The sequence below is a fragment of the Cervus canadensis genome, chromosome 7, assembly GCF_019320065.1.
Source record: "Cervus canadensis isolate Bull #8, Minnesota chromosome 7, ASM1932006v1, whole genome shotgun sequence".
In the NCBI taxonomy this organism is placed as follows: Eukaryota; Metazoa; Chordata; class Mammalia; order Artiodactyla; family Cervidae; genus Cervus; species Cervus canadensis.
The window spans coordinates 41,328,905-41,351,386 of record NC_057392.1 but is presented as its reverse complement, the minus strand read 5'-3'; the positions used below and the strand labels follow the sequence as shown (position 1 = coordinate 41,351,386).

The 22,482-nt window shown below is 35.5% G+C and overlaps 1 protein-coding gene across 5 annotated transcripts in view; it reads left to right on the top strand.

Moving 5' to 3' along the window:
- GSK3B (glycogen synthase kinase 3 beta) overlaps positions 1 to 22,482 on the top strand; it is a 206,182-nt gene that overhangs the window by 157,903 nt on the left and 25,797 nt on the right. For 4 of the 5 annotated variants that reach the window (XR_006270564.1, XM_043475007.1, XM_043475010.1 and 1 more), the window contains exons 8-10: positions 2,625 to 2,720; positions 11,514 to 11,552; positions 14,191 to 14,377. Coding sequence is in view for 4 of the 5 variants with exons in the window: in XM_043475007.1 (XP_043330942.1) it covers positions 2,625 to 2,720; positions 11,514 to 11,552; positions 14,191 to 14,377 (322 nt within the window). In the remaining variant the exon portion in view is untranslated. The remainder of the gene's footprint in view (positions 1 to 2,624; positions 2,721 to 11,513; positions 11,553 to 14,190; positions 14,378 to 22,482) is intronic. The other variant, XM_043475009.1, reaches the window with a different exon arrangement.

Sequence of the window (22,482 nt, the reverse complement as noted above, 5' to 3'; positions counted from 1 at the left end):
TTCTTAAGTGTCATTATTGTTTATTGTGAAATATATCATAATACAAAATATATCAAAATGTATTAAGTTTAAAGCATAATAATAAAGTGACTATCCATGTAAGTACCACTCATATTAAGAATTAGAATTAGAGAACTACTTATGCCCACCCCAGTCACAGTCCCTCCTCCTCCATTATTTCTAGTAAGCTAAATAATCTATACTTGATTTTTCTAGTGAATATTTCCATGCCTTGGATTTAGTCTAACTATGTAAACTAAAGGATTCCCTGGTAACTCAGCTGGTAAAGAATCCACCTGCAATGCAGGAGACCGCAGTTCAATTCCTGGGTCGGGAAGATCCCCTGGAGAAGGATAGGCTACCCACTGCAGTATTCTTGAGCTTCCCTAGTGGCTCAGCTGGTAAAGAATCTGCCTGCAGTGTGGGAGATCTGGGTCTGATCCCTGGGTTGGGAAGATCCCCTAGAGAAGGGAACGACTACCCTCTCCAGTGTTCTGGCCTGGAGAATTCCATGGACTGTATAGTTCATGGAGTTGCAAAGAGTCAGACATGGCTGATCAACTTTCACTTCAGTTCACTTTCATGTAAACTAAAACATAGTTTAGTGTTTCCAGTTTTTAAACTTTACATAAAGCCATTATTGAGTGAAAACTCAACCACTGTGTGAAATTCATCCTATAAGGTATATGTTGCTCTAGTTCATTTATTTTCAATGCTGGTTAGTATATCATTGTATGACTGTGCCACACGTTATTTACTAATTCTGCTTTTGGATTTTTGCTTTGGCCTGCAATGTTGTATTGTTACAGACTGTGTGTATGCTCAGTTGCTTCAGTTGTGTCCTACGCTTTGTGACCCCATGGACCTTCGCCACGGGGCTCCTCTGTCCATGGTATTTTCCTGGGAAGAATACTAGAGTGGGTTGCCATGCCCTCCTCCAGGGAATCTTCCTGACCCAGGAATCAAAACCACGTTTCCTGTGTCTCCTCCATTGCAGGCAGATTCTTCACTGCTTGAGCCATCAGGGAAGCCCCTATTACAGACTAGTATATATTATAAAGAGTTTCTCTAGATCAGAGTATATGTCTTAAAATGAAATTAGTGGATTGTAACATCACTGAAAGTATGCATTTTAAATACTCATTTTTTAACGTTGTTGTTTTTCTTTAGCATTTAAAAAAATCCAGTGGAGTTGCATTTGGAAGGCAGAATTATCAATAAGTTCACTCTCCCTTTCTTTTTCACTTTTCCCTTTTTCCCATACATGTACACACATACACCCTTCATCAAGAGTCCAATTTAGAAAATAAGAGCTTACTTTATTATTTAAAATAAAAACTTTTATTTTTCATATTTTAAATATAGATAGTTCCTAACTTACAAATATCTGATAGCTACAGTTACAAAGACCAGATGTTTTCCTTCTCAATACTCTTCGCTTCTCTGTAAAACTGGAATTCTACTACACGAAGGAAAGGAAGTTGTATTATATTTATTACCCCTAATAATTTCCTAGTACCTCTTTATAATACTTTGTTCCAGCTCCTCACAACCGTGAATCTTCTTTCTGTGACTGTAGGCAGAAGATGTTCTAGAATTCTATATGAATTAAATTACACAGTACCTACTCAGTCTAGCTTACACTTTGTTTTTGTATGAATGTCTTTTGAGGAATAAAACTTTACAAAATTTGGTTAAGTTCTGAAAGTTTTAATGAAGTCTAGAGAATTAGAAATAATAACAACAATTCTTAGTTTGCCCTTTTTGTTCACCACTGATGAAGTACTTTACATTCTACTCCTTCTGTGCAACTGTCCTTGAATTAAATGGATTAACATTTTATTTCAACAAACTTGTTTTATATTGGGCACTAGAGTTATAAAGATACTTAATAAGTGTCATTTTTCTTCAAAGTACTCATTTTAGTACTTAATGTCTCCTCCCATCATCTGTCTTATACAGTCAAGTCCATATACTTTTCCTTCGTTTGGTGCCTAATACAGTTCGGGAGGTAATGAAGTATTTTCAATATATTTCAATATATTCAATATTTTCAATATATTTCAATATATTTTCAATATATTTTTATCTTGTATTATAGTTATACTTTTTTCCACACAAATATATGTTTCTCATAGTTAGAATCTTTTTCTTAGTATTCTTCATATAGTTCATAGTACACAGGGACATTCACTTAATATTCAGTGATTGAATGGAATTTTTGATGACCATGTTTAATCAAGGTTCTCCTAATTAGTTTTTTGATAATAAAACCTTTGACTTACTTTACTGATGGATAAATGAATAAAAGATACTCTCACTTCAGATGTCATCACAATAGATTGTTTTTCTAGACAGAACAAAGATGCCTGATATTTAGTTGAATATTTTTGAGTGACCTTTCTTGTACAAACTTGATGACTGTTACCATAAAAGTCTGTATAGTACCTATAGCTTGGGTTCTCTAGTCAGAAATTGAAGTCTTTTATAAAGTCTGGTCTATTTAATGAGTTACATATTTTATAACTTTGGAATTCCTTTTTCCAGTGAAACCAGTGCATTAAAACATAAAGACTATATAAGTATATAGAAAATTATGACAATAACTTTTTTTCTTTATCTAGGTCCTGGGGACACCAACAAGGGAGCAAATTAGAGAAATGAACCCAAACTACACGGAATTCAAATTCCCTCAAATTAAGGCACATCCTTGGACTAAGGTGAGTCAAAAAGAGTTTTTTAAAAACTACATTAACCAGTAGTTAATTACAAGTTGGATTTCTCATTGTCCTAGAACTAAACTATTTTGAGACTAGGTGGCTGTCAGAGTACAAAGTACAACAGCACTTCTGCATGTAAAAATAATTGGATAATTATGCATCAGTGTTTCATTGATTGTATATAGCTTCATTCCCACTGATTTCCTGTAGAAAGTTTCCAATCTGGGTTTTTATTTGTAGGATGAGGACAGTACATATGCATAGTTTTCAAATAAAGAATTTCATTAAGTGCAGGATCTTATATATAAATTTTTACTCTTTAAAATTCAGAAGTAATTTCTTTACATAGTTAAGGGTACTTACATTCAGTATCATATAGCATTCAGTATCACATATATTTTTATTCTTTTTAAACTACTGATATATAGATTATATTTTGTGTTCTTCTCTTGTTTACTTTCCTATTGGTGTTTTGGGAGCAAGAGTAAAATGAAGATTTGGTCTCACTAATATATACGTTGAAAGCAGTTGATATGCCCACGGGATGTCACTAGCCATTGGAAAAGCCTAACTTCAACTTCTAGTTGGAGCCAATTCTAAGAGCATAAGTACTAACTTATGAGAAGATTTTACTTTTTGTTTTGATAGTTAATTGAAGTGATTGTAGAGAGATTTTATTAAAAAGTTATTTTCATGTCTGATTTGTGAGATTGTATGCAGAGGGGAAAAAAAATCTCAATAAGGTTTATAGCTAGAGTGACTCTCTTGTTTTATAGATTCTGAAACTCTAGCTAAACATGCCAAATGACTTATCCATGTTTCCATATGTGACTGACAAAGTCAGGATTAAGCTTCTTCTCTGTGTATGTGTGTGTGTGTTTAACACCAAGTTTTTTAACCTTCTAGTTATGTGCCATCATATATCCCCCTTCCCAGTTTACTCTTATATTTCATTATATATTTTGTGGGTTGGAAATACTCAACTTTCTAATACATATTTCAATCAGAGATCTTGTATATTTAAAAATGTACATAGAACAGCTTGTTTTGAACATTGACAAGTTCATTTAATTGGTTATATATCTTTTATAATAATAGGTAATTTAGGTGAAATAATTTACATTTCCAGATTCAAAGTAGGTCTCTTGCTAAGTTGTATTATTCAAGTTTCTTTGCTTCAAATTATCAAATATCTTCACTTCACTTCAGAAAATCCTCTTATTACTAATTATTCATTATTTAGAAACAAAGACCTCAGTAATAATTTTACTGCCAGAATAATAAGTTGTAGCTTTCACTGATCAAGACATTGCTCTCTCCCCCACCCTCTTTTTAAGTTTTCAGTAAACACTAAATGTTCTGAGATAAGTCATCTTTTGGTCTTGGTATTTAAAGTTTATTTTAAATATGAGTCAGAAGATATTTAGGTCCTCTCACTGGTTCTAAACTCAAAATCATAGGTGCCCTATTTGGATTTAGAATCCGAGCTGCAGTTTGAATCCAGCAAAGTTACTCCAAGTTACAGTGTAATGAGTGATTTGTAGTATACTATGATTTCAGCCATGTTAAAGAAGAACAAGAAGCAAAGAGAATTCTGTGTATTGAATTAATACAGGGAAGTATTCCAAAATGCTAATGGTAGTTTGAGTAAGAAGAGTATAGGTGATTTTATTTTCTTTGTTCTGCATTTCCATATTTTTTTAAATAAGCATGTTATTTTAAGGAAGAAAGAAAAGTAAAATTCTTTTTGGTTGAATCTGTTTTAAGTATTCATCCTGTGTATAGAGTTTCTAAGCAGTACAATGCTGAAATGAGGTCATGAGATCTTATTTAGTAGTCCTTGTCCTCATTTTTTAAATCAAGACTGCCACCAGTGTTAGTGTGTGTCATATTCTGTACTTTTCCCCTTGATTATATCTCTTCAAGTATTAGCCAGGATGGAATGTGAGGAATGATGTAGTTACCATGCAAGCAATAGAAGATTAATGGTGAATTTGCATGCTTTACATCTTTTACCCTTGTGAATTCCAGATGTCTTACACTAATGCTTTTCCAACTTGAATAATATACACAAAGCCCTTTTGTTTTATTTAGGCTTCTATTCTTGTACCATATATAGAATAATAATTCAATTCTCCCATCTATTTTGTGTCTTCAAACTCTTGTGAATTCTTCACTCATATATGTGGCATAATTTGGTTCTCACTTGGTATAAATGCATTTATTATATAATAGGACACTAACATTAATTTCTCGTTAGTGCACACCATTAGGTTGCTGTTACTATGGTTGTAAACACAAAACCAAATTCAGACACACAAATTCCATGGCACTACTCTGTCTTCCAGATGATCCAGAATATATTTACATTGATTATTAAGAGTAGATTATTGTCAAAATAAGAATACAAAATTTTAAATTTCTAGAGGAAAGTCTTCCCTCCTTTGTGATAGTGAATGTCAGCTTGAGAAATATTCTTTTATGCTAGGCAGCCAGTGGAGTTTTTTTTTTTTTTTTTTTTAAAAACATACATAATGTTGTTCTCTAAAGGAAAAAGCATTTTGCCTTTGGAGGGCAGGTAAACGGGAGTCTGGAAACAAAATCTGCTTTGCCTTTATCCAAGTCTTCTGTTAAAACCTACTTTAGCCCCATTTGCTGAAACCCTTTTTTTGATCATATAATAGTGTAGTACAGCTATATTCCCAGAACCGGGAGCTCCTGTTCTCAAAAAAAGCAGGCAGACAAAAAGATGAAGGAAGAAAATGTCTTCCTTGGAAGCATTGAGTGAGGGTATTCAGATGTATAAGAAAGATAGCAAACAGTAGAACAAAACAATGAAATAATCCTAGTGTGATACATTGCAGGGATCTTGAGAATTCAGAAATCCAGTAAGATGCCCTTGACTATTACCTAATAGCCAGAACAACCTAATTCATTGAATAAGCATTTGTGGCTTAAGTTGGAAAGGAAATATATATACTAGTATTTTGAAACAGGGACCAGTATTGAGAGTGATGGTGGGGAAGAGAAACACTTGCCTTTTGGTGTATGCTATACAGTTAAAAGAATAAAAGCCAGATGGGACGCAAAAGGAAATGATAGCAAAAGCAAATTGAGAATTAAATAGAGGTGGAGATTGGTTGGAAGAAGAGAAGAAGCTGAAATTCTGTATTTGGTACATGGAGATTTAGGTAAATGACAGTCTATTTAGGTATGAAGTAAGGATCTAGTATAAGCATTGCTCCCATTCTTTGTGCCTCATGTTGCTTTTTGCTTTTGTAAGAAAGCAGTTAGCTGTTATGTCTTTTCTTCAGGTTCTTTTGAAAACAAGTATGCATTTAGAGGATTTGTCCTCTCTATCTCCACTGCCCTGACTTTAGCCCAGCATCATATCATAGAATTACTGAAACAACCTCCTACCTCCTGATTTCCCTCCCTCATATCTTTCACATCCTCACTGCTGTCAAAGTCATCTTCCTTAAAGCACATGTGATGTTGTCTCTCCTGTTTGAAAATTTTCTGATTCCTCATTGCCTATAGGAAAATTTTTATATACCATACGTATAGTGAGAAGAGTGATTATATGTCCCAGTTTATGTTTGCCCAGTATGATTATTAATGGCATGTTCTTCACACTCTTCACTGTCCCACTTTGGATGACAGATTATCCAGTCACTCTCTTCCTAATTATTTCTGCTTTTCTTTCCAGAAAAACGAGAGATTTAGTTCTTTGTCCTGCTCTTAACCTTTCCTGAGGCATTTAGTCAGTTAAACCTAATCTTTCCCAAGTTCTCCAGTTCCCTCACCCTTAAATGCATGTAGTTAGGCAGTGAATTTAAAAGTTTAGTGTTCAGTTAGGATAGATTAAGGATTTCTAATAAAGTTAACATTGTAATGGTTGTATATGTTTATTCCCTATTTTGAGTATCTGATTGTGCTCACTTTTTGTTAAAGTTAAAGCAAATATTCCCCTGTATTATTCCAGTATTAAATAATCCTGTGAGGTCAGTTAGATCATCAGTACCCAGCCATTTTGGCACCTGGGACCAGTTTCAGAGAAGACCATGGACCAGGGATGGCATGGTTTCAGATGATTCAGACGCATTACATTTACTGTGCAATTTATTTCTATTATTACATCAGCTCCACCTCAGATCATCAGGCATTAAATCCTGGAGGTTGGGGACCTCTGAGTTAGGTAACACAGATGTCTGTATATTCTTTCAGAGTAATGTAGTTCATGAATGATATATCTAGTTAGTAGAGGAAGTAGATTAGAATCCCAAGGGCCTTGGGTTCTTTCGATTGAGTACTGTTTAATAACTTAACTACATATGAGAGTGTTGTCCTGCTCACTTTGAAGGGATCATGCTGAATTTCTTGATCTGATCAAACTGTTCTCCTGATTGTTCCCCGGAAAAGCCACATTCATTTCTACCTCTTACTAGTGAACACTTAGAGTGTTCTTTCTCGCTGCTTACTAAGTCTTGACCTTTGTCAAGACTTCAGATCTTCTCCCATGAAACATCTAATTATCCAAGCTCTATGTGATTATTCCCACCATATAACTCCTGTAATACCTTCCAAGTCATACCGTATATGTACCATAGCAGCTTCTCATTTCTCTTTTATTGATAATAAAATGAATATGTTACCTAAAAATGTTTGTTTCTGAGACTTGGGTATACATGATTAATAGTTGTCTGTAGGATATGTGGGGACCTTAGACCATTGATTTTAAGTATCCCAGAAAGCATTATCCACAAAAATCAATCTTTACATACTTGATTTCTTAGAACACAGTCCACATGCTGTGAAATGAGTGAATACTAGTGTTTCTAACTAGCTAACAGAGTAAGCAAAAACTTGAGGTCATTTCAGCCATCAAAGGAATCAGACTAGCTGAATTAGTTATTACATGTATTATTCTCTATGCTTAAAGCTAAACCAAAAGGCCCACTTTTATTTTTTTAAATGACTTTTCTTCATAATGTTTTTTCCTGAGTCTTTGACTACAAGATGAATTTTCATTTGGTAAACTTAACCTGTTTTAACTAGTTTCATCCATTACCAAAAATACATTTAAAGGGTCTTAGCACAAAGCAAAAATCCCTGTCAAACATTTTGTTGTTGTTGTTTTGCTGATCCACTCTGCCTTTTCTGGCCTTTCTGCCTTGTTTTGCTCATGTATTCCGGAAAGCATGAAACTGTGTTGGGGATTTCTGTTGATTCCTCAGTTTGCCATTTGTCTGTTTTGTCTGCTGTTCAGGTAATCAGTTTCAATATTACTATTCAACCCATCTGCCTACAGACCTCAACTAGTACACTATCACTTATCTCATAAATACACTATGTTCCCTACTGAATTTTTACCTCCATCTTCATTAGTGCTAGAATAATCACTTCTTTTCTAACATCTATTTTGCTATGTGAATAGACCTCTTCACTTTTCTGTTTATACTGGCTTTACCCTATTTCTTTGGAAACTATTGCACATTAAAATCCAACTACTAAGGTGGTGAATCCATACGTGAGAAGAATAAGGTAAAAAAGAAAGAATGGATCACTTGTGGGGAGCAGAGGATAGGGTTGAGGGTCAATTTAAAAAAGGCAAAAATTTGTGACTTATCATTTGTTCTTTAAAACACTTATCTCCTATGTATCAGTGCTGTGCTAGACACCATAAAGGATACAAAAAAACCTTAAAATACATAGTCTCCATCTTGGAAACACTTAAGGGTGATATATATCTGAGTCAGTTTAAGCAAGTATTGAATAATATATAATCATATACTTGATTACATGCTGTTGGTGTTCCAAGGTTTTTCACATACTATACGTATCATAGGGAGGATCTTCATTGTGGGTGGTGGAGGGGAAAGGGAGCCTCCTTTTAAAGGTGATAGGAGGACTGGTGGGTGAGGGTGGGTACTATTGAAGGACAGTTTAGATTTGCTTGCGTGCATGTGTGCTCAGTCACTTAGTCGTGTCGGGCTCTTTGTAACCCTATGGACTATAGCCCACCAGGCTCCTCTGTCCATGGAATTTTCCAGGCAAGGATACTGGTTACCATTTCTTGCTCCATGGGATCTTCTCAACCCAGGGATCAAACCCATGTCTCTTGTGTCTCCTGCATTAACAGGTGGATTCTTTACACCTGGGAAGCCCTTGGGTTTGCTTAGGTGCTGCTAAAGTTAGGAATTGTTGTAGCTTAGGGGACTATCCCTTAAGGTATGGAGGTATGGATGAAAAGGAAATATTCCCATATTCTTAGGAAGATCAACCTGACTATAGTAACCATTTTATGAACAATGAAAGGTTAAATTGGATAAGTAGACATTTGGTAAATCACACTTCTATAGTATTTTATCAACAAATGAGATTAGAGGAAGGAATTTGTGGCATAGTTTAATGCTGATACCAACATTATATTCCTCATGTGTATTTTAATTAGTGAAGCTAAACTTTATTGAATTGTGGCTAAGGAAAGGATGTTTGTGTTTCTTATGAATTATGTGCTGTACATGAGCACTTCAGTAGACTTAAATTCTTTTCTTAGTTAATTAACTCAGTTAATTAACTAGTCAGCAAATCCATGACATTGTCTCACTTTTAGTCCTGCATATAGCTTTACAAATTGCAAATAATTTTATATACTGGGGTTGCTCTTCAGAAGTGTTCATGGTTTATCAGTTTTTAACATTGAATGCTTCTGTATTTTGTGTATGACCAGTGAACAGTGTCTGTACTGGACATTTATCACAATGACAACTTGAAGAGGAATAGCTGCTTGATCTACTGAACAAGGCACAGTACTTGTTCTCCATTCTACTTAGATTAATTATCATTGTCCCATAGGCATTTTTACATTGCTCTGGTTGGCTGTTTAATATAGTGGAATTGTTGAGAGCTGATGCTATGAGAATCAACCATAGGCCTTGATGTGGTATATAAATGGTAATTTTAAGGGGCTTAAGATTCAGTCATAACAGTTAGCTCCAGGTTGAAATTTGATGTTTGATGGCAAAAGTCTATTCTAGGACATGTGAAGGAGAAAATGGTCTGTGTCCTTTCTGAGTTATCCAAATGCAAGTTTATTTTGAATAACTCTTCCATTAAGAACTCATTTGCATTTGTTCAGTACCACAGAGACTTTATTTTTGGGGAAAAAAATTTTTTTTTCTCCTAGTTTCTTCTCTAGACTAGTATTTGTGATAAGAGTTTTGTTTCAATTTAAGAAAATGAGTTGCTGCACAGGTGAGGTAGTAGTTGAATCACTTAAAAGTTCATGTCAGTGTTTTGGTTCTTTTCAATTTTTCTTTTCTCTTTTGTTTTCTTTCTTCCTTTTGTTTATTTCTTTATTTTTTGCTTTGTTCTGTTTTGTTTTATTTACTTACTTCTGGTTTTAGTTTTTACAGGGAGTGTTTTGGACTGGCTCTTCATGGCCTTGCTAACATTCTTGGCTGGCCATATTTAGTCTGCGCACTAATTGTTAGTTGGCCCAGTTGAGTCTTACTTTGTGCTCTCATTTTTTTAGTCTGGTTTTCTATTTTTGTCCACCTGGTTGTGTTTTAAGTTCATGAGAGATTTTTATCCTAATGGGCCGGATTTTAATTTGTGAACTAAATTTTAGTCTGCAGACTAAAAGTAATCCGCGGATTATTTATTTTTGCAAAATATTTAATTCCCCCACTGGAAACTATCCTAAAAGAATGTTAAATTCTCTTAGAATAGCCAAGGGAATTCACAGCTACTGGTGAGTTCTGCCATTTTTTGTTCTCAATACCTAGACATAATAGACCCTGCTACCTCCCTTTTGCATATTTGGCTCCGTTGTGCCTAGGTGTTGGTTTACATTACTTACTATGCATGTCACCTATAACTGTGACTGTCCCTTAGTTGTATTGTTCATTGTATATATTTTTGTTTAGCTTTTGGTGGGTGAATTGGGCATATTTGCAGATGGAACTGTGTTGAATTTGTAGTGCTCAGAGATACAGAATTTTTTTCAGTGAGTTTTTCCAAAAAGGAAAGGGTATGAGGGAGCAAAGCCCACAATAGAAAAAGTAAGTTTATACCCGCACTTCTGAGGTGATATGTCAATTTCTTGAAGAGTCCTAAGATAATGAGAATGTCAGTAAATATCTTTTATCAGGGAAGTCAATCCAAAATGGAGAATAATCCGCGGTGGCCTGATCCTTCTTAGCTCACACAAATTGAAAATATCTGTCTTGAAATCTATAAATTAAATAAATTTATCACTTTCTTCTCATCACTAATAATTTAGCAAAAATGTTTATACTGTGTTACTGGAATTCATTAATAGAGAAAAATTAGCATTTTGGGAACTCACATCTTGAAAAGCAGGCTGATATGCCCCCTCCCAGCCATGTCAATGGACAATGAATCCAGGTCGTAGAAGACCAAACACTTTACTTTGGGAATTTTACTTCTAGATTTCATTTTGATTTTAACTTTTTTTGGTTTTATATTTTTTTAATAAATGCACTGGCATCAGAACATAATTAAATTAAAATTTAATTTCTTTACTGTGCCTCACCATTGCGCAATCAAATTTTTTTTGCATACACTGTGGTGAAATAATTTTTAAAACTTGGACTTGCTACTGTGCAGACTGATGTTTAAAGTTTATAACTGTATAAACATTTTCTATGTCCCCCCCCTCCACACCATGGATTTCTTATAACATTGGATATATTTTTCCTTGCTGGACTATTCTCTTTTGGATTGACTTCCCCTGTTTGGATTATTTCACTGCATTCTCATCTTTAGGATTCGTCAGGAACAGGACATTTCACCTCAGGAGTGCGGGTATGTACTTAATTTTTTTTTCCCAAAATTTCAGGGCAGGTCTATAAAACTCGGGGGGAAAACTTTTTTGAAAAGCTAGTTATTCATTCTTGAAATGTAATAATAAAAACAAAGTAGGTAGCTGTGTGGTATAGGTTTTGCTTGTGGTATATATTTAGAGTCTCAGTTTCTTGAATGATTTATTGATAACTAAGCTGAAGTTTAGGAGTGGGGTTTGAAAAGTATTTTTACAAGAATAAATATTGACAAAACCCCACAGAACCAAAGACTTCGACTCTTAAAACAATTTAGTATGGAATGAAAAGCAGCAGAAACCTCATTATTAAAAGCCAAGTGACAGTAGTTACTGGTTTCCTTTTCTTTAGACACAAAGATAATTCAGAAAAACTTTCTAGTTTGGCCTATAATTTTTGAAAGTTGCATGCTACCACACCCTGTCTTATGGTCAGAAATCTGGACTTTGGGTATGCTGGGATTTGACCCCACATAATTTTCTTAACCTTTATCCGTAGATTACTGAACCAAGGCTTTTCTCATCAGGAATCTCTCAAGGGGTTAGAAATAATAATGGGTACTTTTTAAAAAAGGCAGGTTAAGTCTTGATTTTAATGTAGGTTCTTAGAATGAATTCTTTTCATTATTTTTCTAACTCTTTGATTCTGTGAGTTAGGGTTCCCTGGCAGAGTAAGCTATTATGTGCCTTAGTACCAACACTGATGGTGACTTTTAGTCAGTAAGAAATCAAAAAAGACGTGGATGATTTTCTTTTTAGTAATCAGAAGTACGCTTAAAATACTGGTTTATTAACAGATGTAACACAGAATTTTTTCATTTAAAATACACTCACTGTCCACCTATCCTACATTTGAATGTTAAAAGATACTTATTTCTACTTTTGGTGGTGGTACTTTTAATTCTACTTTTGTGCTCCCGTTATTGGTCAGAGGCAGTTTTATTAGACTAGCTAACATTTATAAAATAAATCCATGTGCTGTCAAATAAATACAAACTTCCCTCAGGGGTAAAATAAGTCAGTAGTGCTTAGTATTTTCATAAAAAATGTCTTAATGTTTCCACTGGTTATTTTCTTCTACATTTTGAGTTTGATTATGGTTCTGGCTGGGGAGCAAGAGAGGGGGGAAATGACCACAAACAGTGAAAGATGTAAACATTTCAAATAATATAGTACGTTAGCTCCTTGATGGAGGCAAGTCAGATTATTCAAAAGAATAAAGATAAAGCAGCTGGTAACTGTGGAGAGGGTTTTCTAACACAGCCAAATAAATTAACTAAGATCTTTAATGTTCACAAATAAAAAATTTCTAATATCCTACTCAAGCCAAGATTTCTCAATTTCCAAGGAAAATGTCTTTATTAATAATAAACTTTGTTTCAAAATGAAAAAAGGATTTTCAGTGTAGAAAGTACTCTTATAAATAGTCTCATAATCTAATGAGTTCTGTAGTAGTAACCAGTTCTCCTGCTTTCAGCCTAGGTGAATAGCAAAATGTTACATGAGCCTTTCTCATTAGGAAACAAGCCTCTCAGACTCCTATGTGCCTTGTCACAGTCTGCATGTCCTCTCTTCACGTGTAGGTCTCTTGCTCTCCATTTTTACACATCTGTTTTCCCTTTTGTGTCTGTCAACTTCCACCATTGCCCCTACTTGAGTCTGTGTTCTTCTGTCAAGGGATATGTATTTCATTTTTCTTTAATTTCAAAAGCTTTCTGTCCAGATGTTTATGTTTATTTGTTTTTCCCTTCTGCTTTTATTCTTTAACTATCCATAATTTAAAACAAAGTATATTTTTCATAATTCTATGTATTTATTTGAAGTTTTAAGACATAGATGAGTAGAAAGCTTTCTCTTCCTTTAAATAAGTTTATTTATTTGCATTTTGCCTTATTATAGCTTTCAGTTTACTTTTCCTGTGAGTTAATGTTCTTAATGAAAAATAAGTTTCTCTATTCCTGATTAAAACCCTAGAATATCTATTCAAATGAGGGATAAACTGGCCGTGTTAAGATAACAGCTACCTGAGAAAATATTTTTGGACATTTTGAGAAGTCCTGGATATTGAAGAATTTCTTCAAATAATAATAGGCTCTGTTTATTGAAAAGTTAATACCAAATCATTAAAGAATAAACAGCTTTTCTTTTTTAAAAGATATTAATTGCCAGATTTGAACAGTGCTGTTGATTGTCAACAATTGTTCTGCTAAAAAAAAAAGTCACACCAAAGAGGCAAACCCTATAACTCCTACCACAGCAGTCAAAACTTTAAAATTAACTTTGCATTCTTCTAGTTGTGACTGCCCCCAGAATCAAGACTTTCTTTTGTGCCTGTCATATATTGTTGCATGTTTGATTGTACTGCTTTATGATTAGCTTGTATAGATTTTTTTTTCCATTTCCCCTAGATTTTTCTCTGAGCCTTTTTCATATAGTCTTTAATTAGCAGTTCACCCCAATGTGGTAAATTGTATGCAGTTAACTCCTTTCATTCTAAAAGGTTTCTTTCACAAATGCAACCATGTTTTTTACATGGTGGGAATTAACTCAGTACTCAGACGATAATTTGCAAAGATTCTTACATGAAACGGTAACTGTCTCTCTCTCTCTTTTTTTATTCTGTAGGTCTTCCGACCCCGAACTCCACCCGAGGCGATTGCGCTGTGTAGCCGTCTGCTGGAGTATACACCAACTGCCCGGCTGACACCGCTGGAAGCTTGTGCACATTCATTTTTTGATGAATTACGGGACCCAAATGTCAAACTACCAAATGGGCGAGACACACCTGCACTCTTCAACTTCACCACTCAAGGTAACTCCTAACACTTAATCCTTTTACCATGTTCTGGGAAAGTTACACATGTGTAACTTTAATTTTCTATTAAATCTTTGCAAGGTAAAAGTAGGCATATTAAGTACTTATACATGAAGGGAGCATCCTATATAACCACTTACTAGGCTACCACACTTATATGGTTTTGAACAAAATAAAGGCAGATTAAATTTTTCAAATAGGCATAGCTTCTCTAATTTTTCGCAGGTTCTGATAAATCTTGGTACTGGAGAAGTTACAGAGATTTCACTGAGTAAGGTTTATCACTAATAAGATTGACGTACAATTTAATCTTCAGATTTATGTCTCAAATGTTAAAATTCCTTGTTTCTCAGGGATTTATATCAAGTTTTCTTAACCCAGAAATAAATTGGTGGCTATATTTGTGTAATTTTAGATTCCATACAGACAGGGAAAACTGGAGTCCTATAAAGCCCATCTTAGAACTTATATAAGGAATGTAAAAGAGAAATTTTCATCTCTCCTGAGCCTTGGCATCATTGCTACTGCTAAGAAAACACTGATAGGAAAACTGAGTTTGTGTATTGGTGGTTTCTAAAAAGCCAGGGATGGTCATTTTGCATTCATTCATCAGCCACACTGCCGCTGATGATGTTCTTCCTAAACTGAACATTAAACATGTCCAATTCCCTGTAGATAAAACAAGGAGTAAATAGATAGCTTGTTTTGATTAATTAGTCAAGCTAAAAATATAGAAGGAATAGAGAGCTTTCTGTGATCAGGAAATAGATATAATTTACTTTATTATAAAGCAAAAAAATTTCCCCCTTTTAAGCTTTTTTAAAACTGATTGTGGAAAAATACATTTCTTAAACTTTAGATTTGAAAGATGTGAGTTGCTAGTAGAATAGACTTGGATGATTCAGTTGACTATAGGATGATTCAGTTGACTATAATCTTAAACTGTCAGTATTATGTAGCTACTAGCAATGCTTATGTAATCTCATTCATCAAAGAAAAATCTTCAGGTTTCCTGCGACTATTAATTTTGACTTGGGCTGATCAGAAATCATTTGGAATGTTGTTTTAAGTCCTGACTGTGCCTCTCTAAGATGTTAATGAACACCAGGTAGAGTATACAAAGGAGCAGAATTAAATATAGAGCCTTGAAAGTGAAGATTTAAGGGACTCCTGAGAAAAATACCTCAAATAAAGGCCCCAGCCCCTGGCATAAAGAGAAACTAAATAAATATTTAGGAATCAGTAAAGATGTTTTCAACTGGTAATAGTGGAACACGGTGTTTTCAAAATACTGATCTGTATATCAGGGAAAAGCTGGATGATGTCAAATATTATAGGTAAGATTATTCCTGTTTGGCAGAAGGTTTGACTGGGAGACTGTTGTCCTCTTCCACAACAGAAATTCATTAATTCCGTGTCATAAAAATTTTAGACATCTTGAGAAAATAAATTTTATTTTTAATTCTTAACTGCTTTTGTTTTAATCAAGAGTAATGCGTTTAGATGGAAGAAAATGTTAAAAATGCAGAGGAAGTATAGAGAAAATTAAAATCACAGTCCTGAAAGAATTACTTTTAGCTTTCAAAGCAATCACTTTATGATTTTATGGTGTAGCTCTTTTCTAATACTAATGCTGATAACCCTTGAATATAAAGTGATCCTCTGTTTTCCCATTTAGAAGATCCCAAAAGGATTCTTTCTGTTAACTCAAATAGATTTAAATTACATAAAGTTAATATTAGTTTGGGCTTCCCAGATGGCTCAGTGGTAAAGAATCCACCTGTCAATGAAGGAGAGGCAAGAGATCCCTGGATCATGAAGATCCCCTGGAGAAGGAAATGGCAACCCACCGCAGTATTCTTGCCTGGAGAATCCATGGACAGAGGAGCCTGGTGGGCAATAGTCCATGGGGTTGGTCACAAAGAGAGCCTGAGCGCACACACAGTAGTTTAGGATTTTTTTTTACATCTCAAATTTTATAGAACAATATTTTTCAAACTCTGTATGCATCTTTCACATCTGTGTCTTTGTAATCAGTAGAGCTACTTTTTGAACCATCTGTATAGTTTTTTAGGGTACATTGCCTAAAGTTTTTGATATGAAGCTCTTTTTGAATCTACCTGAGACCACCATTGGAAATTCTACATCCATCTATTTACATAAATGTGTCATATTATGCATAATATAATTATTTAGTGGATTGCTTTATAAAGTAGTATCTAAAAGACTTTTTAAATTTTATTTATTTTTAATTGGAGGATATTTGCTTTATAATAGTGTGTTGGTTTCTGCCATACATCAGCATGAATCTGCCCTAGACATTCATATGTCCCCTCCCTCTTCAACTTCCCTCCCACCTCTCACCCCATCCCACTTCTCTAGGTTGTCATAGAGCACTGGGTTTGAGCTCACTGCGTTTTATTTGCATACGGTAACATCCAGTAAAACTGTGGATCGTGGCATGAGAAGCTACTAAGTCAGTGCTAGATTTTTTTTTGCCTCATTTTTTACCATTTCTGTCAGATAACTAAAGTTTCCCAAAGTTTAAAGGGAACCTTGATCTTTTTTTCCCATGCTAAGGATTTCCTCCAGCAAGTACTTTGTTTCTCAAAATAAACAAATCAAGACAGCCCCTTGTTAAGTAAACAACTTGGTAGAAACTCAGATGCATACACATGATGCATCTTGTGATATTTATGATGGATATATTTTGGAGAATAATTCTCCTTAAATTGAGACATATTTTAATCCATACTCTTCAATGTGTGCGTGCACCTGTTTGTGTTCATTGAAACTGAGAATACTGCTTAAACCTTTTATTTGATTAGATTTTAAAAATCAAGATTGTTTCACTGTTCACGTACATCATTTCTGAAGTAATTACATTTGATTCTTTAGTCACTGGCTAATAACTTTCCATTATTACTAAAGAAAATAAAGTTTAAAACAACTAAGTTATTTTATGAATTTCTAAGCTTTTTTAAAAACTGAGATAAAATTCATGTAGCATAGTAAGGTAAACCATTTTACAGTAGACAGTCCAGTGATGTTTAATACATTCACAGTGTTGTACAGCTATCAGCTCTCTCAGATTCCACAACATTTTCATTGCTCCTGAAGAAAACTCCATGCCCATTAAGCATTCAGTCTCTACTAATTCCTTTTTTGACCCTTGGCAGCCACCAGTCTGCTTTCTGTCTCTGTGGATTTACCTCTTCTGGATATTTCATATAACGGAACCACATAATATGTGACCTTTTGTGTCTGGCTTCTTTCAGTTAGCATGTTTTCAGGGCTTATCCATGTTGTAGCATGTATCAGTATTTCATTCCTTTTTACGGTGGAATAATATTTCATTATGGGCTTCCCAGGTGGCTCAGTGGTAAAGAACTCACTTGCCAATGTAGGAGACATAGGTTTGATCCCTGGGTCGGGATGATCCCCTAGAAGGAAATGGCAACCCACTCCAGTATTCTTGCCTGGGAAATCCCATGGACAGGAGCCTGGAGGGCTACAATCCCATGTGGTTGCAAAAGAGTCGGACACAGCTTAGTGACTAAGCAACAACAAATATAGTTTTCATTATATCATGTCTTAATCAGTTCAGGCAACTCTAACACCCTTGAACTGGGTGACTAAATAACAAACATTTATTTCTCACAGTTCTGGAGGCTGGGAACATCAAGATCAAGATGCTGACATTCAGTATTTGATGAGGGCTGCTTCCTGGTGTGCAGACGGCTACTTTCTTGCTTATATGGTGGAGCGAATCACCTCTCTTGTGTCTCTTCTTACTAATCCTGTTCATGACCTAATTTCCTCCCAAAGGTTCCACCTCCAAATACTGTCACGTTGGAGATTTAGGGCTTCAGCATATGAAGTTTAGGGGGACACAAACATTCAGTCCGTAGCATAGGGATATGCCACATTTTGTTTACCCATTCATCTGTTGATTGACATTTGGTTTGTCACTGCCTTCCGGCTATTGTGAATAGTTCTGCTATGACTGTTGTGTACAAGTATGAATTTGTTTGAATACGTGTTTTCAGTTTGGGAGGTATTACTGAATCATATGGTAATTCTGTATTTAATTTCTTGAGAAACTGCCAAACTATTTTGCATAATGACTTGCACATTTTACATTCCTACTAGCAATGTTACAAGGGTTCCCATTTATCTACATACTCACAAATACTTGCAACTTTAAAGCATTTTACTAATTAATAACAATTAATGGATGATCAGAATAAGAGGTTAAAGAAAGAAAACTAACTTTCCAGTTGGTTGTATAGCTAGAGAGAATAGAGAGATAGTGGGTGTCATTAGTGAGTGTCCTGCTGTAGGTAGAATAAAACCCTTCTCTATCCTCAGCAAACTTTCAGTGAAGTCTGGACTACTTTCCCCAGATGAACTAAAGGTAGCCCCTGATCTACATATACTAGGTGCTCAGTCTATGTTTGAGTGTTTGATACATGCCACTTTAAGTATACACAGTATTTATTAACTCATTCAACCAGAACTTATTGGGCATTTCTAATTTTCCTTTTACTTGTTGGAACTGTTGTTTTAATTAGTAAAGCAAACCTACCATATGAACAAAACTACAAAGATCAAACACTTGAGTAAAATATAATAAGTTGGTAGTGGTTTGGTCACTAAGTCATGTTCCACTCTAACGAGTTCATGGACTGTAGCCTGCCAGGCTCCTCTGTCCATGGAATTCTCAAGGCAAGAATACTGGAGTGGGTTGTCATTTCCTTCTCCAGGGGATCTTCCTGACCCAGGAATCAAACCCAGATCTGCATTACAGGCAGATTCTTTACCAACTGAGCTACAAGGGAAGCCCCAAAATATAGTAAAGCTTACAGCTAACTACAATTTGATGTTTGTTACTGTGCCATGAGTAAATAGCCATAAACTGTAATTAATATTACTTTCATATAATCAAAACAAGTGTTTCTGTAATCAACTAGAGGGAAAAGAGAGGTGAACGGATACCGGACAAAAAAACTTTGAGATCTTTCTGATCTTCTGGATCTATAACTCGTAGATTATTACACCTCTCTTTTTTCTAGAACTAGGGCTTCAGTGAACTAGGATCTCCTGACTGACAGTGTTTCAGTGTTATCTATTTCCAGGACTTGGAGGCCAGCACAGATATTCAGCATACCATAAAGTAACCATTCTCTTACTTGCCCTCAGTCATTGGATCTCAAAGGTTGGACATAACTAAATCAGACCTTAGGAAGCAAATAGAATCAGGAAATCCCAACAGAAATCAGTTTTCTTTGTTTACCGATTCTTTACTATTCCAAGGCTGGAATGTATAGGGAAATAGGTGATTTTGTGTGTTTAAAGATGAGTTTCCAACTAATTCCACCACACACATCCTCAATTCAAATTTTCTATCCAATTTTTATGAGATTTATACCCGTAAAACGTTGTCTCCCTGCTCCCCCCAAGGTCATGTGATAGGATGGGGGGTGGGCAGATATAAGTAAAGATTATCAACTGTTTACATTAATGTGACTTGGTTTGAAGAATCTACCACTCTACCGATGAGCTGGATTATCTGAGGGGATGGTACATTTGTGGGGAAGTAGGAGGAATAGTAGATTATTGGTTAGGCCAGAAGAAGGCACAGCTGCTTAAATGCAAGTTAAAACTGGTTATTTGGAGCATCTAGAAAGCAACATGCAAACTCAGGCAGGCTGCGGATGTCTTTGAATACAGGAACAGGAGTGTCCAGACATGAGGAAAGCAATGATGGGATAGCAGACGGGTTCCAGAACAAGTTTAAAAAGGACAGTAAAGGGAAGAGTGAGAGAAAACAAAAAAAAATGGGGAAAGGATCAAAGAAAGACTTTTTAGATGAATGTAGCTTTGTGTTAAAGGAAGTGATGAAAGCAGGGGGCTGAGGACATGTTAGAGGTGGCAACAAAAGCAAGTGTTACAGAAGGCCAACTTACCAAAGTGGTGTACTTCCTTCATTTGAAAGCAGTAGACTACTTATTTATAAAATCTACTGTAACTCATTATTGATGATAATTTAGAGGCTCCATATCTTTTTTTTTTTTTTTTTGAGGCCCCATATCTTTAAGGCAATGATTTTTAAATCAGTTTTTCTGTTATGAAATAGAGATACACAGAAATAACATCAGCCCACCTTCTTATCAGGTTTTCTATATCCTGGGCATTTTCTTTTAGCCTACCTTATCCTCAGCCACATCTAAAGTGGATATAGTACTTCAACCACCTTGAGTTTGTAAAATGTCTTCTGATATTCTTACCTTGAGTAGAGGCTTTTGGGGGTTAGGTTTATTATAATTTATAATAGCAAGAATAAGTCTACATAAGATAGGGGCTCTTGATTTATATTAATATGTAGGATATGAATCAAATGGGACTACCTTGGTGGTCCAGTGGTAGAGAATCCACGTGCCAGTGCAGGAGACGTGGGTTCGATCCCTGGGACAGGAAGATCCCTTGGAGAAGAAAATGGCAACCCACTCCAGTAATTCTTGCCTGGAAAATCTCATGGACAGAGGAGCCTGGCCAACTACAGTCCATGAGGTCACAGATGAGTTGGCCACAACTTAGGCTAAACAACAACAAATAAGTCAAATCCTAAACAGAAACTCATGCATTGCTCTAACTTACAAGGCCCCTCCTTTTTTTTTTTTAATTTAAAAAAAATTATTTATTTTTAATCTTTTGGTTGTGCTGGATCATCATCGCTGCACACAGGCTTTTCTCTAGTTACGGCAAGTAGGGGCTACTCTTCATTGCAGCGTGCAGGCTTCTCTTGTGGCGGGGCATGGGCTCAATAGTTGAATCACATAGGCTCAGTAATTGTAGCACACAGACTTAGTTGCCACATGACATGTAGGATCTTCCTGGACCAGGAATTGAACCTGGGTTGCCTGCATTGGCACATTGGCAGGTGGATTCTTATCCACTGCACCACCAGGGAAATCCCTTTTTAAAAATAAATAAACTGTAAACTTTTTATGTGACTATCCCTGTTTCTCTGTTGTGCTCTTTTGGATGAAAAATATCTATAAAAGATCTTTATAAATGGACTTAAGGAAATCTGGGTATAAATAAGTGGATATTCTGGTACATAAGAGATTGAGCTGTTTATACTTATCAAAGGATTTGGTGTCAGAATTATTCTTTGATACTTTATAGCTAAAGAAGAGAAGAGCAAAATTTAGAGTAAGAGTAAATTTAGAAGAGTAAAATTTCTAGGTAAGCTATACTCTTCTAGGTTATTGAAAACTAAACCAAGGAAATACACTGCAGGGAATTGTTAGGAAATTCATGAGTGCTGCTAAAGGTGGGCAAGTTAGTTTTAGTTCAGGTAGCCAGAGTATTACTGATGTATAATGTTGACTGTACTCAGAATTTTAGGATCTAAATTATCAAACTATTTGTAAGAATTGTTTTCTCTCTCCCAGAGGTTTGAGTGGCTCTGCTGCCTTAACTGTACTACTAGAGAGAATGCCATCTCATCCTCTATCCTCCCCTTTTCCTCCTACCCCCAATCCCTCCCAGCATCAGGGTCTTTCCCAGTGAGTCATTTCTTCGCGTGAGGTGGCCAAAGTATTGGAGTTTCAGCTTCAGCATCAGTCCTTCCAATGAACACCCAGGACTGATCTCCTTTAGGATGGACTGGTTGAGGAAAAAAAAAAAAAAGGATGGACTGGTTGGATCTTCTTGCAGTTCAAGGGACTCTGAAGAGTCTTCTCCAACACCACAGTTCAAAAGCATCAATTTTTCGGCGCTCAGCTTTCTTCACAGTCCAACTCTCACATCCATACATGACCACTGGAAAAACCATAGCCTTGACTAGACAGACCTTTGTTGGCAAAGGTCTAAGGTCTATGCTATCTAGGTTGGTCATAACTTTCCTTCCAAGGAATAAGCGTCTTTTAATTTCATGGCTGCAATCACCATCTGCAGTGATTTTGGAGCCCAGAAAAATAAAGTCAACTGCTGTTTCCACTGTTTCCCCATCTATCTGCCATGAAGTGATGGGACCAGATGCCATGATCTTAGTTTTCTGAATGTTGAGCTTTAAGCCAACTTTTTTCACTCTC